At 36.3% G+C, this 17888-nt stretch overlaps 1 protein-coding gene across 2 annotated transcripts in view; it reads left to right on the forward strand.

The window, feature by feature from the left end:
• The window catches only part of RAB3IP (RAB3A interacting protein), a 46684-nt gene extending 29468 nt beyond the window's left edge, over positions 1–17216 (forward strand). For both annotated transcript variants that reach the window (XM_047066972.1, XM_047066971.1), the window contains 7 exons: positions 4883–4960; positions 5590–5793; positions 8781–8909; positions 10171–10283; positions 14325–14424; positions 14508–14577; positions 16853–17216. In XM_047066972.1, coding sequence (XP_046922928.1) covers positions 4883–4960; positions 5590–5793; positions 8781–8909; positions 10171–10283; positions 14325–14424; positions 14508–14577; positions 16853–16935 — 777 coding nt within the window. In that variant the 3' untranslated portion in view covers positions 16936–17216. The remainder of the gene's footprint in view (positions 1–4882; positions 4961–5589; positions 5794–8780; positions 8910–10170; positions 10284–14324; positions 14425–14507; positions 14578–16852) is intronic.
• Positions 17217–17888: the final 672 nt, after the last annotated feature.

Consider the following 17888-nt stretch of genomic DNA (forward strand, 5'->3'; position numbering starts at 1 on the left):
AAGCCCAACCACAGTATGGAGAACAGCCTGCCTTATTTCACGTACCAATTCAGATGTTAATCTCAGAAACACTTCCACAGAAACACCCAGAATAATGTTTGACCAAATATCTGGGCATCCAGTGGCCTAGTCAAGTTGACGCATAAAATTAACCATCGTACTTAGTGTTGGCCCTAAGATAAAAGTTCCTTATTCAGAAAGGTTGTTGTGTTACTGGAATGACTACTGTCATTATCACATCAATAATTTCTTTTTTTTCCTCTAAAAATTTGTTTTTAAAACTTTGTAGTAAAAGATTTTAGAAAAATTTCTTCCGTTTTTGTTTTTTTATGCAACATTTTTTTCAGTTTTAGAGGTATGCATATTTTCTTACATAATTGTAATCCTAATATATTTTGTATTTTTTCTTCAAATAACACGTTTTTGTGTTAACTTGCATGGTCATTGCAGTGATAGTCCTAATCTATCAACTTGCATACTCCACCATTTTTAGTGTTGTAAGTAACATCATAACAGGTTAAATGGGGGTTTCTTCAGATGTGGACTTTTCTGTGCCACACACCTTTGGCCCCTCCTCTGTCTTTTTTGGGATCATTTTCTTTCATGAACATTGGAAAACTGATCTATTATTATTTTTTGTTAGCTAGTCCTCAGAGATGAGAGGAAGATAAATGTAAGGATGGGAAGAGTGGGGAATTAAAGCTCTAGAAGACAAGAGTTATAGGACTTGTCACATTTTTGTTTGCAGAAGGGGTATGCAGAAACCTTAGACTTTTTCATCCAGTATTGTCTGGCCAGAAAAATTTCATAATGATGTATAGGTACCAGATAAGAAAGCAAATGTGTTAAGTTTCTCACGTGCCTGCCCATAATTTTAGCCTTGCTTAGTTCCTCTTGTTTGCACTTGTATGTATATTCTATTAGATGAAGTAGGAGGAGAACAAACAGGAGAAACTTCTCCCTCTCCATAGTGGGATGTGAAGGAACAGAAATGCTGGTTTTGCAATGAATGAAAAAGTATACCAAAAAAAGGTTTTGGGTCCCTGATCTATCCCTGACCCGACAATGGCTAATAACCTTGATACTATGTATTCTTTCTGGGAAAGAAGTTACATTAATTAAAGGTGATTTCAGTAATGAAGAGAATTGTCTTCAAACCAGTTATTTATGAATTTTGTGAAAAGGTGCTAAACATTTTTCTGTGGTCTTTTTAATTATGCCTTCATGATCTCAGTTTACCATTGTATTATGAAAAAGCTTTTTGCTTGCATTTTAGGTATGTGTACATATAGTTTTTTAAGAATTAAATATTATTTTGAATAAACAATTTGTACAACTTTGGTAAACTTAACATGTAACTTCAAATTAGGAGTTTGTTGTGTATGAATCATCTTGAATATAATATACTTTGTAGCAAAGTTGTGTCTTAAAAAAACTATCAAAAATAAGAACTCTAAAGTTATATAGATGTATTCCCACCTAGTATCTCAGATTTTGAGATAATATAGAATGAAATCAGTTGAAATAATGCTTTACAAAGAAAAAAAGAGGGGTAGCCTTAAGATTTTTCTTTTATTTTTTTTTTACATTTTGTCAACCACTTTTAGTAAATGTCTGTAATATGCCTAGTTTTCTCTTTGTAATGCCATGAGGCATATAATGAAAATTATTGTCATTTTATCTGTGAGGAAAATGAGGCATAAGAGGTTAAGGAGCAATGTTGGGATTCAAATTCATAACCCAACCCTTACTTTAAGTACTATGGAAATCATAAATGGGACTTCTGTTCGTCTGAAGCCACAGAAAAGGAGTCATCATTGAGGACTCTCCTTTTTCTCACATTCAGACTGTCCGTATTTTACAAGCCATTAGTATTTATTACCTAGCCCAGTAGATGCCACATTTTTTGATCATGTACTCAATCTATAAAAGAACAATTTGAGCATGTACCTTTATTATGATGAAGATATGTAATATTGAGAATTACCTATGTGACAGGCACTGTTTTAAAAGCATATATACTTACTTATAAATTACATGTATATACTAATATATATAAATTGTTATATAAATTATAAAACACCAGTTTATAAAGCAACTCAATCGTAAATGCTTATTTTTTATAATAGTACAGAAATGTTTTATTCTCACTAAAATATGTTGTGATATGTATATATTTTTTTAGTGAAAGTAGTACACTTGCATATGTTACCTTGTTCTAGAGAATTTTAATCTTAACAATTTATGATTCAGATGAAGTTCTGGTCTAAATTCCATATTTTAAATTAAATGTAATGCAGCTAATAACTCACAAATACATGGATCCAAATGGAAGAAATACATCTTTCTCTATATTAAATCATTATACTGAATTTTCAGTTCCATGCCTGGTTATGTGAAACTTTTTCTAGAATATTCTCTAGTGAATTTGTATTCTCTAATACCAACGATGTCTTTGTGAATTAATCAGCAAATGTTGAGTTTAAATGTTATTTGAAAGAAAGAGTAAAAACACCTTCATTTGAATCACTGCTAACCAGATAGGAAAAAAATTCTGTTTTCAAATTCTGGAAGTGTATAGACATGAATGTTTATATCAGGTCTGCAAACTACAGCCTGTCTTTACTTTTGTGCAGCCTTATGAGCCAAGATTGGTTTTTACACTTTTGAGTGGTTAGGGAAAAGAATCAAGAGAGTATTTTGTGACATGAAACCTGAAATTCAGATTTCAGTGCTGATAAATGTTTATTGAAACGGCCACGTTCACTGTCCACGTGTTGTCTGTGGCTGCTTTCACACTGCAGTAGCAGGGTTGAGTATTACAGCAGAGACCGTATGGCTCATAAAGCCCAAACTGCTTACTGTGTGACCCTTTACAGAAAAAGTTTGCTGACTCCTGGTGTACCTGATACTTGCATTTTTTTCAGCTTTCAGAATGGCAGAGTGATAGAAAATTTTCCAACTTGTTTTGAAGCTACTTTTTGATGTCTTTTGTCACCTTGCAAAACCCTATACGTTATCTTTTTAGCTGTTGCTTCTGCCTCCTTCTAGCTCTCTTACCTTTCCATTTGGGACCCCAGGGACGCTCTTTTATTGTATCCCTCATATCACTAAGGGAAAAGGCACCCCAAATTCCAGCTCTCTTTGGGTTTACATCTTCTCCTGGATCTTGGTCCCCTAGTTCTTTACTTTTGCTAGTTCTCTGATGCCTTCAGACACATTTAAAAAAATTTTGTCCTTGTCCAGCTTTTCTGTTTATTCTCCATGTGAAGTTTGGTCCAAATTGCATAGTCTGCTGTTAAGGAAGGCAGAGTGCATTTCCAAACATTTAAACAGATAATCTCTCCTTCACATGAGTTACTTTTGCATTTGTAGTTAAAATGTCACTTATCCTGAAGGGTCAGATGAGATATGTTTATTATTTTGAAAATATCTTCCAAATAGAGATCTGTTGACAGCCACTTGTCAGAAGAATTCAGGAAATCTGGAACGTTTATTATTTTTAAAAGAAAAATGCATACCTCATTATTAAATTGTCAGCTGTTAAGGACTTCGTTACAAGATAACCAGCGTAATTGTGCTTGGAAGATTTTCAGTTAATCTCATTTCATTATAAAGCATTGATAGTAAAGCATCTCTTATTTAAGCTAATGTGATCTGTAAATTCATATTATGGGCATGTAAACAAACTGCAGTTCATTACAGCACTGGAAAAGCAGATGAACAAACGGGCATGCTGCTGTCAACTCTGATGTGGAGAATGTCTACTCTTCCACTGAAAAGTTGACAGACTTAGTAAGGATGCCGTTGTCAAACATGTATTAAATGTCTTTGAAGCCGATTTCCTTCCTTGCTTCCTTTCTCCTTTCCTTCCTTCCTTCCTCCCTCTCTCTCTCTCTCTCTCTCTCCTTTTCATCCTTCTCATAAACTGCAAAATGTAGTTCTAACATATGTGTTTTTAAATCCCAGGGGATTATCTCAAGCACCCTATGTACTGTTCCAGTCCATCCTTAATCCTTTATGGGATTATTCCATACAGCAGAGTAATTTTTTAAAAATAAAGATCAGTGACTGTCTTCCTTACAAGATCATAAGGCTTCATATTGCACTTAGAATAAGAGCCAGGATTCTTCCTTGGACATTTTATTTGATTATTACAATGTAAACTGAATGTAAGCTCCTTAAGAGACAAGGACCCGTCTCTTTTCCCAGTAGGTTATTAGCACCTGGAATAATACCTCACAAAAAGGTGTCATGAGTAAATGTTTGATGAATAAATATAAGAAAAGAAAAAGGAATTAAATACCCAGAGTTTCATAGTTATTGTACAAAAAATTAAGACCTTACTAAAGGCTAATCTCTGATTTGTCCTTTTAGATTAACTCTGCACAGAATTGTCACTTAATATCATTTTGTGAATGTTTTCATTGGAAGCCCTAAGGCTTTTCAGCTGTCATTCCTACAAACTGCAGCATTATTGATGTATTAATATTTTTACCTGTCCCTTCAGTATATGTTTGCTATGACTAATAACATGAGTATGCATATTGTGACCCGAGTTACAGAAACCTAACCACTGAGAATTTGGGTTTGACATGTGGGATGTTTATTCTTTCACACAGTCTTTTTACACAAGCATTCACCAGGAGGATTGAACTTGGCTACCTCAGTGATACTGGTACTAAAAGAAGGTACCTATTCCTAACTCCTACTAGTTTCTCTGTCAGACGACTGTTGTTATGTCAGGAGTTGACACGGAATACTTCATTTTCAGGTTAAAAGTTGGTAGTACATTTTTGCTACTGTTGTAGATACTTTTTGAGAGATTTTTGAAAACAAATGCTCAATACGTTTCCGAAATTTGAGATTTCACCTTTTTCAGGAAGCTCATAAGATGGTGAGAGAAGCAAATGTTAAGCAGGCAACAGCAGAAAAGCAGTTAAAGGAAGCACAAGGAAAAGTAAGTTTTTGCTGCTTTCATAGTAAAAAAGTACAAAGAAATCAGTGATTACTGTTTTAAGGATACTTTAACATCGATTGGCTTTTGTTCCTATTGTAAACTAGTGTTTATTTTAGAAGATTTGGAAACTGCAGGAAACTATAAAATAGGGAATAACCACTACACAGATAGGGTTAATAGTGAACAGTTGGGGTTCACTGATATTAGAACCAAAGGATTTAAAGTCTTGTGAATCACATGTATTCTCAAAAGGACTAGACAATCACATTTTAAAGTTAATATTTTTCTTAATTCACTGAAAAAAACTCCACCAAACTGTTATTTTATTATTTTAGGAATGAACCACAACTAATCATAAACTATTCTATTTGGAGATTTTCAAAATTCACATGAAGTTTGTGTTAGACATTTTGATAATTTGAAAAATTTCCTTTAACATTGTGAATAGCAGCTGAATCTAAACTGTAAGAAACATTAAAAAACTTGGTTTTACTTTTTATTAGTCCACAAGAAATACCAATTAAACTTATATTCATCTTTGAAAGGAAAGTGTTTTGATCAAACTGCTGACATTTAGCTGAATCTGTCATAAAACTTAGTGTATGGGACTATGTTGATTTCTTTTCAAGATTGATGTACTTCAAGCTGAAGTAGCCGCATTGAAGACACTCGTATTGTCCAGTTCTCCAACGTCACCCACACAAGAGCCTCTGCCAGGTGGAAAGACACCTTTTAAAAGGGGGCATACAAGAAATAAAAGTACAAGCAGCGCTATGAGCGGCAGTCATCAGGACCTCAGTGTGATACAGCCAATTGTAAAAGACTGCAAAGAGGTAACGCGTCAAGGACTGTCCCCTCTGACTCTATTGATACTTAGTAATTCTCATCACTGACGTGTCAGTTATGATTTTTGCCAGCAAAACTTTTAGTACAAAATATGCAATATTAAGATGGGGGAGGCTTTATCTAGAGCTGGCTGCTTTCAGGGAATCTCCAGTTCCATTCTCTACTTGGCTGACCTTGGAGTACCTGCTAGAAACTTGGTAAGTTTCTTCATCTTGCTATTTCATTTAGGGAGCAAACTGTCTTGTCTTATGTAAAGCAGAGTGGGTGGCTTTAATGATCTGGCTGGTCAGAATTTGTTGGTAGGATGCTCTAACAAAATATGAATTAAGAAATGTGTGAAAATAAGGTGATTTTCTTGAACAGAACATTGTTTTTACTTAAATTCTAGGAGAGGTAGAATTTTGTATTCTTTCACTGAGTCTTAGAGTTAATTCAGATAATTAAGCAACAAAAAATAGAACTAAGCCGTCCCTCCCGCCACTTTTTTAGAGCTCTGTTTTACATTGTTTTATTCAGGTTCATCATTAATCTTTAAGAAGTTGTATTTGCTCATTTGGTTATGTTTTTGCATGGAAGCCAGGAGTTTACTAAATTGAATAACCAGGGTTGTTACTTACTTTAATTGAATTGCATTTGTTTACTTATTAATAAAAAGGATGCTAGTGAGAGAGAAGTTCAATATGTGGCCAGATCTGAATGTGACAGAATCTAAAATCCATGTTCATGAAATACTTAAGAAACTTTTTTAAGTTATAACCTTAATTTCTTTGAATTTAATTAACATTTTTAATTGCTTGGTACAACTTGCATTTTTGCTGCAGTTTCTCAGTGTGTGTGATTATATACCTTGTTTTCCATTGTTTACACTAACGAAATTTAAATGTTTTCTCATGGAACGTTTTAAAGTTCTTAGTTTATGAACTCTTAAGATGTGAATAGGTAACATACAACTTTTTGCTTTGTAGATATCTTCGGTTTTCTAATGTTTTGTGAAAACTTATCAAAAAGGTTTTTTTTTTAATGTTTACTTATTTATTTTTAAGAGAGAGTGAACGAATGAGAGCACATGAGTAGGGGAGGGACAGAGAGAGAGGGAAACAGAGAATCCCAAGTGGGCTTGGAGCTAACGTAGGGCTCGAACTTACTAACTCACTAAAGGTGAAATCATGACCTGAGCCGAAATCAAGACGCTTAACTGACTGAGCCACTCAGGCGCCCCTCAAAAAGTTTTATTGGACAAAGGAAACACACAAAGTTGACCTGTGTAAGCCTTAGAAGAAGGTAAAACAGTTGGAGAGAAAGTGAAACATGCCCACGTTTCTGTAAAAAAAAAAAAGTGACAGTCACGATGTTTGCAGCATATCTGCTGAAAGCACTTAAAGCACACGGGCGTGCGTGTACGCACACACATTATGCAAGACTTTGCAGTCAAGTCACTTAGACACGAATCTGAACTTGTACTGGTTTTTTGATTTGTAACCTTAGGCAAGTTACTTTTTTCTCTAAGCCCTAGTTTCCTCTAAAACAGTGAAGAGCAGGGGCGCCTGGGTGGCGCAGTCGGTTAAGCGTCCGACTTCAGCCAGGTCACGATCTCGCGGTCCGTGAGTTCGAGCCCCGCGTCGGGCTCTGGGCTGATGGCTCAGAGCCTGGAGCCTGTTTCCGATTCTGTGTCTCCCTCTCTCTCTGCCCCTCCCCCGTTCATGCTCTGTCTCTCTCTGTCCCAAAAATAAATAAACGTTGAAAAAAAAAAAAATTTAAAACAGTGAAGAGCAGAATGTCTGTCTTGCACAGCTGTGAGGATTAAGCGTTTAGGAAGTGCTTACCGTAGTTCCTCGCACAGGGTCAGCTCTTAATAGTTTAAGTTACTGCCTTTAAACTAGAATCTTTCCTTAGAATACCACTTAACCTGCTTTGGGGTTTATGTCCATTAAAGGGTAGACTTTACAAAGAAAATGAATTTGGAAATGTAAGTATTGTTATATACCTTAAAAGAAAGTCTGTGGGGAAGCTTGGGTTTCAGACTCAGCCTTTCATTACTTCCATGGAAACCACCTGCACATGTGATTAAGCTGTCCTAGAGGCCAGAGCTGTAGTCAGTGTATCGTTTGTGGTGTGTCCAGTGCTTCTGGACGAGAGTGGCTTAGAGCTGGATGAGGGGCACTACCTTGAGTGGGCAGCCGGGGGCAGGTGTGGCTCTGTATGTGACAGGTGGTATTGAGCTGAGTAGAGGGCATCTGGAGGGAAGAATACTTGGGGAACAGTTCATTTAAGAGAGGAGGGGGAACGAAGGACAACTGAAGAGTGAATCGGGAGGCAGGTGCCAGCCTGGATTATTGTTGATAATTCAGACAGTAGTCATTGATGTTGCTGTGGCAAAATACGCCTTAATAAATGTTATGTTTTACGGTAGTCAATTTAGGAGGGTATATATATGCTGCTTTTAGACCTGCTGCTTATACAAGAAACATTTTCAAAATTCTTTTGAAAGTGACTTCAGGTGATAGCAGAACAGTTAGTGTCCCTTTTGATCCAAACTAGGTTTCACAATTTAGTCAGTCTCCATTTAGTCAAACACTTTATTTAATTAACTTCGCTCCAGATTACTTTTGGATTATTTTCAGAAAAGACTTCTCATTTGTTTTATATTCAGAGCAGTGTGCACATGTGTCTTAAGAGGAACTCCAGCACTTTTGAGGGGTGGGGTGGAGACAATGGTAGCATCATTGGACACCATAGTGGGTCCGTTGAAAAGGGCTCATTTGGATTTGTTTGAGAGCTTGAATTTTTTAAGAAAGTTGGTACCGTATTATAACTAATCAAGAATGGTTGAATTCATTATTTTAAATGAGGAGGATTTCTTTTTCAGTAATGTTTAAATTAGGTTTTAGTTTTATAAAGTGATTTTATGTTTTGTACCTTTAAAAAGATTATTTTATGTTTTTTTGTTTTTTTGTGTTTTTTTTTGGTTTGTCAGGCTGACTTATCTCTGTATAATGAATTCAGATCTTGGAAGGATGATCCCACAATGGATAGATCGTGTCCTTTCTTAGACAAAATTTATCAGGAAGATATCTTTCCATGTTTAACATTCTCAAAAAGTGAGGTAATTTTTTTTATTTTAATAGGAATGCATTAGAGTGGTTCCTGTACCTTTTGCTAAATCATGCTGTATGTTTTCTATTATGTAAATAAATTATTCTAACATGTTGTGATTTACCATTTTCTTTATTCCGTATTAAGATCATGATAATTTCCTGGCATTCAGTTACTGAACATCTTTGCTTATTTGAGCAGAGGATCATTCATAGAGTGAAGTGTTAGTTACACTGGAGTGAAGTATTAAATGTGCACTGGGGGTAGGGATTAGTTCTTGATTCTTACTTAGCCCAACACTCAGGGTAAGGGAAGTTCTCTATACTCTGAGGTGTTTATTAGGTTTATGTATACATGATAAAAAAAATCATAGTTTCTTCATCTTTAAAATGGAAAAAAATGCCTTCCTTGCCTATGTCACAGGGTTGCTAAGAGGTTAAAATGAAGCAAATTAAGTACATACAAAAACTTTTTTAAAATGTAGGGTACTATACCAATGTCAGGTCACAGTTTTAATTTGTACATATGGAAGGTTTGTCTATAAATATCCTGTCAATCAGTGTCTAAGAAATGTAATCCTAAGAGTCTTATGTTAAGTCTTCAGAGGATTTAATTATAACCTTACTTGTCAGGAGAAGTTAAAATGAACAGTAAAACACTTTTGATATGTAGGTATGTTTCTCACTGTGTCTCTGTGTCTGTTTCTAGGTAGGCCATATTCCGTATTAGTAATCTTGCCAGACTGAAGCAACATGCTGGTTTCAGCTGTTGTTGATCAGTTGCTACCATCTCCATCTGGGCATTTAATATTTGATAATTCAGCTAGTTCTTTTGTGCACATAAGTACAAGTTCAGAAAATACATAGCTGTAATTAGTATATATTGCTGTGTTATGAATGACTAGTATTCAAAAATATGCATAAATTTAGCAAAATGAGGCATTAGGGTATTCATCTTGAAGTGGTGTTAATAGTGGATGCTAATTGTGGGTAAGAGATGGACAGAGATTGGAATTAATGCCTTTCAGTTCTCTTCCAGATAATGAGGTAAGTTACTTAGCTATAACTGAATTGCCTGCCTTTCATAATAATATTTCAGTTGTAAAAATACTCAAACCAAGATTGTATAGTTTCTTTCTTTTTCATTGGCTAAGACTAAGCTTACAGTAGAGCTTGGGGAAAGAATAATTTTGAAGATTAGTTTATTATAGAATACAATTTTAATATTTTTATGCCAGCATAGTTTCTGATACTTTCTGTTTTTTTTTAAAGTTGGCTTCAGCCGTTCTGGAGGCTGTGGAAAACAATACTCTAAGCATTGAACCAGTGGGATTACAACCTATTCGATTTGTGAAAGCTTCTGCAGTCGAATGTGGAGGACCAAAGTATGTTTTTAGAACTGTGTCTTGTAGAAAACACTGAGTTTTAAAAATGTTACATTTGTAAATATTTCGTTTTCCTACTTTTAAATGGTTAAATTTCTTGTTAGTTTTCTATTTTGTGCAACTAAAGACAAATCCTCAGTGCAAGCTGTAGCATTTCAAATGTAGCATCAAAGGGAGAGCCCTTTTAATTCAAAAGTATACATATATGTTAGCTTAAGTGTTAGAAACATTTTTTTAAACCGTCTGTTGTGACTCATTAACTGATCATAAAATCAGTTTAGTGGGTCATAAGCAGAATATTTGTTATACATATACAAATAGCTGTGTGTAGTAGGTTTTGGTGTAGAATATTTCTTCCTAACGTTGCCATTAAAAATAGTTTGGAAAGACAGTGTATTAGACCAGGTCTTATCAAGCATGAAAACAGGACACCAGAAAGACTTGAATAGTCCTCCCGTTTCATGCTGTCGTATAAAGGATTCTCACTTTGGTAAATAATCGGTTCTGTCTTACATGAGAGCTACTTGGCAATTATATACCTTCAGAGGTAAGACTCCCACATTTCATAGCGGAGCAGGCTTTTTTCTCTCCAGTCCTAGGAGGAGGAAAGACTGAAACCAGTGGTACCTAGAACCTTTGGCATAGATGTTTGCAAAGTGACTTGGAAAGATTTGGAGGAAGCTGCTTACTTGGTGGTTCAGAACAATGTATATATGTGACTGGAAAGCCTGAGAAAGCTCCTAGAAAGCAGTAATTGACTCCTGTCTGAGTCATTTTGAAGGCAGAGGAGGAAAGGGCTTTTTGAGATTAACCAGTAGGTCTGTGTTAAAGCCTGCTGTAGGAGTTGTGTGCTTCTTCTCATTTCCTGTTGTGCATATTGCTGTTCTTAAATTTTTTTTAATGTTTATTTATTTTTGAGAGAGAGGGAGAGGTCGGGAGAGAGAGAGGGAGGGGCAGAGAGAGAAGGAGACACAGAATCTGAAGGAGGCTCTAGGCTCTGAGCTGTCAGCACAGAGCCCGACGCAGGACTCGAACTCACGAGCTGTGAGATCATGACCTGAGCCGAAGTCAGACACTTAACCAACCGAGCCACCCAGGTGCCCCTGCACATTGCCATTTTTAACAGGATCACACAATGTTAGTATTCAGATAGTTATTTGTGGGGAGTGCCTAGTCAAGTATTTGCTCTGTGAGCCACACATCCACCTAGCATTGTGTCCTGTTTTATGCTCCCATGTGCCGGTAGCACAGCGGCCTCTGAATTTCTAAATTTACATTTCTAAATTCTACTCTTTCAACAAACACCAAAGTATTTTTATCTTGATCAATTATAACAGTTTTTGTGCTTTGAAGGTCTATATGTACCTTATTTTAAATGTAACATATAGCAGTTTTTATTACAGAATTTAAATTTCTACTTGCGTTATATAGAACACATATTATACATGTGCAAATATCATATGACAAATGAGCATATCAGAGCGAATTTATGTAGTGTTTTGGTAAAATAATTATAGATGTCAGGTTTAGGGAACACTTTACATAGTTTAGGGATATTGTGCTTGTGGCAGTGGGGTTAGATGTCAGGTGTTTGGGAGTGCATGTCGTGTGACAAAACTTAAGGAAGATACTCTCTTCTGTGAAGTGTGCAGTATGGCCCCAGCCAGGGCTCTCCTGGACTAGGTAGTGAAGGTAATCCCTAAGTAAATGGCACATGCTGTAGGAACGTTGAGAAAGCCAGGACCAGTCTTGTGATGGTGATGAGGGGCTGTTACTGGAGGCGGGGAGATTTGATCTGGGTTTTCGAAGCATGGGTAGAATTTGAGTTTAGAAAAGTACATGTGATTGGAGGCCTGGAAAAATCAGAGAATGGTGAGTGTGTAGATGGGAAAGATGTGACAAATCTGAAGAGCATTTTGGAGGGAAGAGATTCAGGTGGGGGCTGGGAAAAGAAGAGCTAGAGATGCGTCAGGTTTCCATATAGACATGTTGACCTCCCCAAGTGAAAATGGCAGGTGTGGGTTTGAAATCTGGGGACTAGAGCTGTTCAGACATACCAAGGTCCTGTAGCAGGCTGACAAAATGCACTTGGAGGTCAGAAGACTTGGCATTGGGGGCGCCTGGGTGGCGCAGTCGGTTAAGCGTCCGACTTCAGCCAGGTCACGATCTCGCGGTCCGTGAGTTCGAGCCCCGCGTCAGGCTCTGGGCTGATGGCTCAGAGCCTGGAGCCTGTTTCCGATTCTGTGTCTCCCTCTCTCTCTGCCCCTCCCCCGTTCATGCTCTGTCTCTCTCTGTCCCAAAAATAAATAAACGTTGAAAAAAAAAAATTAAAAAAGAAGACTTGGCATTGGATCCTACCTCAAATGAAAATGTATTGGCTGTGACAGTTCACAGGTGGCTTTATAAATGAGATAAGAAACACTGTCATTATTTCAAAAGTTGATACTTGAAACCACTTTAGCAAAGCACTTTCAAAATCAAAGTACTTGACAAACAGGTGTGTGTCTGTTTCTGGAAGAGTAGTGTATCAATTGACTTTTATCAGTTCAATGCAACTTTTCCTTCTTGTGTAAATTACCCCTTTGGCAGTTCCAAGGACTCTTGACACTTGTGCCTGAAATTTCTTGATCTTCTATCCCTCCCAAGCTAGTAATTAGTATTTTTAAATTATTTTTATAGATCATTAAAGGAAATTTCTTTTTTTTAGTAAAAAAAATTTTTTTAATGTTTATTTTTGAGAGAGGCAGGACAGAGTGTGAGCAGGGGAGGGACAGAGAGAGAGGGAGACACAATCTGAAGCAGCTCCAGGCTCCGAGCTGTCAGCACAGAGCCCAATGTGGGGCTCGAACCCACAAACCATGAGATCATGACCTGAAGTCGGACAGTTTAACTGACTAACCCTCCTAGGCACCCCATGGAATTTTCTAAGAAAGGAGCAATGAGGCAAACTCTCTTTGAAAAGATGAGAATTCTTTTGTGGGTGGAATGGCCATCTCCAAAATTATCCTATTTTAAGTACACATTCTCCATTTGTTTTCTTAATATGGAGGTGCATTTGTATCATATTTCTTACAGTATAGCTGAAATTTAATGTTCGTGTAACGTAGTTTTCTTTATTATATAATTTATAATGTCATTTCACATGTTGGCCACTTTATCTTAGTTACAACTATATTCATTTTGCCTTGAGAGGGAGTGGTAGTTGTGTTCAGCCATGGTCCTTGCTTCGGAGGGTACCAGCTGGGCTGCTGTAGGTCTGCTCTGGTAGACAAGCCAGCATCATTGTATTGAGCTGTACAGTGACCAGGGGCTCATCACTTAGCCAGCAGTTATTGAATGTCTGCTGTATGCCAGGCACATGCTTGGTGCCTGGCATTTAAAGATAAATAAGATACAGTCCCATCCTCGAGAGACTTACAGCCTCATTCCAACTGGAAAGCCTTCATACCAAACCTTAAGAGTCCATGGTATGCAAACAGAAAGGATGGTATGTTTGAATATAGCGTACTTTGTATAATTATTGAGGGTCAATATTTTTGTAAGGTGGCCTGTTCCTCTGTATTTCTCAGGCCTGGAGCCACATTAAATGCATATACTGCAACCAGACCCACTGAAAAGTACCACATCTAGAAACTTATCCTGCAAGCTGTCTTAGTAACATGTTTTGAGACTTGAACACTCATCATCAGGTTTTTTTTGAAACTGAGGAAGTAGTTGAAGTCCTGATGGGAAACTCAGAACTGCCCTGTGGCTGGTTACTCATTTGTAAATTTGCTTCAGGATAGGACATATATTTGAAACATTAATTTCTGTTGGAAAACCATGGTGAACGTTCTGTTGTTGAGCTTATGTTAGAATGTAGGCCCCAAGGGGGCAGGGTCTTTGTCATTTTCATCATGATAGCCCAGCATCTATAACAGTGCCTGATACACAGGTCTGAAATATTTGTTGTCTTAGCAAATGTAAAACTTGTACAGAAGATAGGAGCAAAATGTTTTTAATTAAAAAAACAACAAACTAAAATTTGTCATTATTTTACAGAAAATGTGCTCTAACTGGCCAGAGTAAGTCCTGTAAACACAGAATTAAATTAGGGGACTCAAGCAACTATTACTATATTTCTCCCTTTTGCAGATACAGGGTAAGTAACTTAACCATGAATTTTAATAAAGCTCGCTTTGATAGGACATTTGACTAATGACTTTTTTTTTCCTTTTGGCCTAGATCACCTCTGTATGTAACTTCTTTACATACATTCGATATATTCAGCAGGGGCTCGTGAAACAGCAGGATGGTGAGTGTTCTTAATTGGTTATAAAATGTTTACATAAGACTTCAGCAAAAAGTATAGAACATAGTAGTAATGCTCAAGTTTTATTATTGGTGCATTTATATTGAAGCTCTTACAGTTCTAATGTGTGGAGAATTTGGAAACTGATGTCTCTTAAAATGATTCAATCATTGTATTTGCCTCATTTTACTCCAATTTTGAGTTTTAAGCAGGATCAGTTATAACTCTTAAGAGATATATGATAAACCATATGGTAAATGTGAGGGGACTAGTAATTAGCTCATTGAATTTACTCCTCTAAGAAATAAAAATATTCATTTTTATTATTCAATTCAATAATAAATTCACTTTTATTATTCAATTCAATAATAAATTCATTTTTATTCAAGCTCTAGACATGGTCAGATTTATTTTAATTGGTGGAAACCATGAGGATCTAACAATAATTTTTTTGTATATTTCCTACTTTTATGTATGAATTAATAAAGCAGTCATGAAGATAGTTCTGAATGGGATAAAGATTACTGTATTGTGAATCAGCAGAAACACGTAGATGATATATTCAGGAGAACCAACATCATGCAAGTGTTTTAATACTTTTAATACAGTCTTTCATGATTACTGATGATTCTGTAGCCAAGTGTCTTAAATGCCAGGCATAAAAATGAATAAGGCCCAACTGCTCTAAAGCAGTGTTTCTTGAGTACATGTGATTATTTTAAAACAAATAGCAAATACTAAGCTAGGGATGAGTCCATACCCATTTTGTATTCGATGTTGTTAGGGGAATTTCCTACTCATATTTTTTTTAGGCACTGAAAATATTTTTATATTTAAAAACTGGAAGAAACGTATTATCTTTCGGTCATGTAAACCAGTGACTCTTAATTCTGTGGAAAAGTTAGTTATGCTGATAAAAACTTAGTTTAGTATTTCTAAAGCTCTGGTATGTTGAGAAGAGACATACTGATTTAGAATCCCATATAATTAGGTTTTAATGCCTAAAAGAATGAGGGTGAAACCTCTCATTAATGTTTAATTTCAACCTGAGCAGCAAAGCCTTTAAACTGTACAGTACTTTTTATGACTTTTCATAAAATTGAAATATTTTTGAAAACCTGTTGGTAGATCATAGGATTTAAGCCACAGAACAGATGATTTATGTTAAGTTAAATTGTCCATGTTTTTTTCTCGTTAAAATAAAAAAAAAGGTTTTCTGGGGAAGATGAAAGATAATTTCCTTTATGAAAATAGTAAGAAATGGTCATGGGTGGTAGTGGGGGTGATGGTGATAGGAGTGGTCTCTTCTCTGGTTTCTGTTACTTTTCCACTTCATAGTACTTGGTACACATCATATACTGTGCGAGTTTGTAGCAAATAAATATCATTAATTTTAAAATCTGTTAATTGTCTGTGCCTTTTGCCAAAAAGGATTTAGGGCAGCTAAATCTAAAGCAGGGTTTCTGAGGCTTGGTACTATGAATATTTTGAGCTGAATAGTTCTTTGTTGTGGGGGCTATATTGTGCATTGTAGGATGTTTAATACCATCCCTGAGCCTTACTCAGTAGAAGCCAGTAATGAAAAATGTATCCAGACATTGTCAGATGTGCCCTTTAGGACAAAATCTCCCCTAGCTGAGAACCACTGATCTAAATCAATCTAATCGGATGATGTGTCTGTCAGAGGGAGACCTTTTGTCTGAAATACAAAGCCACTTTTTTCAAGTTACAGAAGTGGCTTGCCAAAGTAGAGATAATTGAAATTTACAGATCAACCTTTGCATTTATTTTTATTTCTAATTTGAGCCATATACAAAACCTTTCTTATTATTACAAAGAATGTTACTGAGTTTTCTGGACTGTCTTTTGTTTTCCTTTTTTTCCTGTTTTACTCTGTTGGTGTTGATAAACAGTGGAATGGCCAAGATGTAGCAAACTAGAGCAAGAAGATCCATGAGTTTGAATAATTGAGGACTGAGTGTAATTACTTATGAAGGCGCTAGGATTGCCATTTATTCAGGACCCTGAAAGTGTCTGCCTTCTGTTGGGCTAACGTGGTCATCTATGTATCTAACAAACAGTTGTGATAAAAGTGGGATGCTCACAAATAACATGAAAAAGTTTCTGTTGAAATAGCAATAAAATGTCGAGGCATTCGGTACATCATTCAGAAATGCCCAATTGGCATTTCAGCTAATGTTAAATACTCAGTGAAACAGTTAAAAAATAATGAGGATGGTAATTTATGATTTATGTGTCTCCTTTTCTATTTGTATAGTTGATCAGATGTTTTGGGAAGTTATGCAGTTGAGAAAAGAGATGTCATTGGCAAAGCTGGGATATTTCAAAGAGGAACTCTGATGCTCTCTGCCTGGGACCATGCATGAACCTCCCTGAATACCTGGAAAATGGCTGAATATTTTTATGGTTACTTGATATTTATTACCAAGGAGTGGGCCCAAGACTTTTTCCCTCTTTTGCAGATTACACTAAGAAGTACTGTGATTTCTTTTAAATTGACCTATGCTGTGTTTGCTTACTCTTTAGTTGAACACACTATAGAGAATTACAGGTGTACTAGTGATTGTAATTTATAGTTGCCCAAAAGACAAAAATAAAAGCTGAATAAATAAGTACATAAATGTTAGATTGAATATGTTTTTGCTTTCTCTTCTAGCTCTGACATGGTATGTAGGGTAAGCTGAATGTATTGAATTGTAGCTTTCAAACTGCACAGCAGCCTGTGACAAGGAAGAAGGCTGAGTGGACAGGATCATCTCTTTACCCCCACAAAAATGACTCTGTTTTTGTCTGTTTTGTATATTGAGCCTCAAAGAAGGATTTTATTTAAAGAAAGAAAGAAAAAAAAAAAACAAAAACACTTCACTGTATCCATCTAGAGAAAGCTACTGTTAGTATTTCTGAAGAATAGCTTTTTGGCTTTCAGATGTTTTCTCCCTGCATATGCATATTTCTGAAACAAAAAGACTTCCTTTTTTTTAATGTTTTTTAAAATGTGTATTTATTTATTGGGGCGCCTGGGTGGCGCAGTCGGTTAAGCGTCCGACTTCAGCCAGGTCACGATCTCGCGGTCCGTGAGTTCGAGCCCCGCGTCGGGCTCTGGGCTGATGGCTCAGAGCCTGGAGCCTGTTTCCGATTCTGTGTCTCCCTCTCTCTCTGCCCCTCCCCCATTCATGCTCTGTCTCTCTCTGTCCCAAAAATAAATAAACGCTGAAAAAAAAAATTAAAAAAAAAAATAATAAAATAAAATGTGTATTTATTTATTTTGGGAGAGGGAGAGAATCCCAAGCAGA

The sequence above is a fragment of the Lynx rufus genome, unplaced genomic scaffold, assembly GCF_022079265.1.
Source record: "Lynx rufus isolate CCGP_SWC_20201006 ecotype Redwood Valley unplaced genomic scaffold, mLynRuf1.p SCAF_7, whole genome shotgun sequence".
Classification (NCBI taxonomy): domain Eukaryota; kingdom Metazoa; phylum Chordata; class Mammalia; order Carnivora; family Felidae; genus Lynx; species Lynx rufus.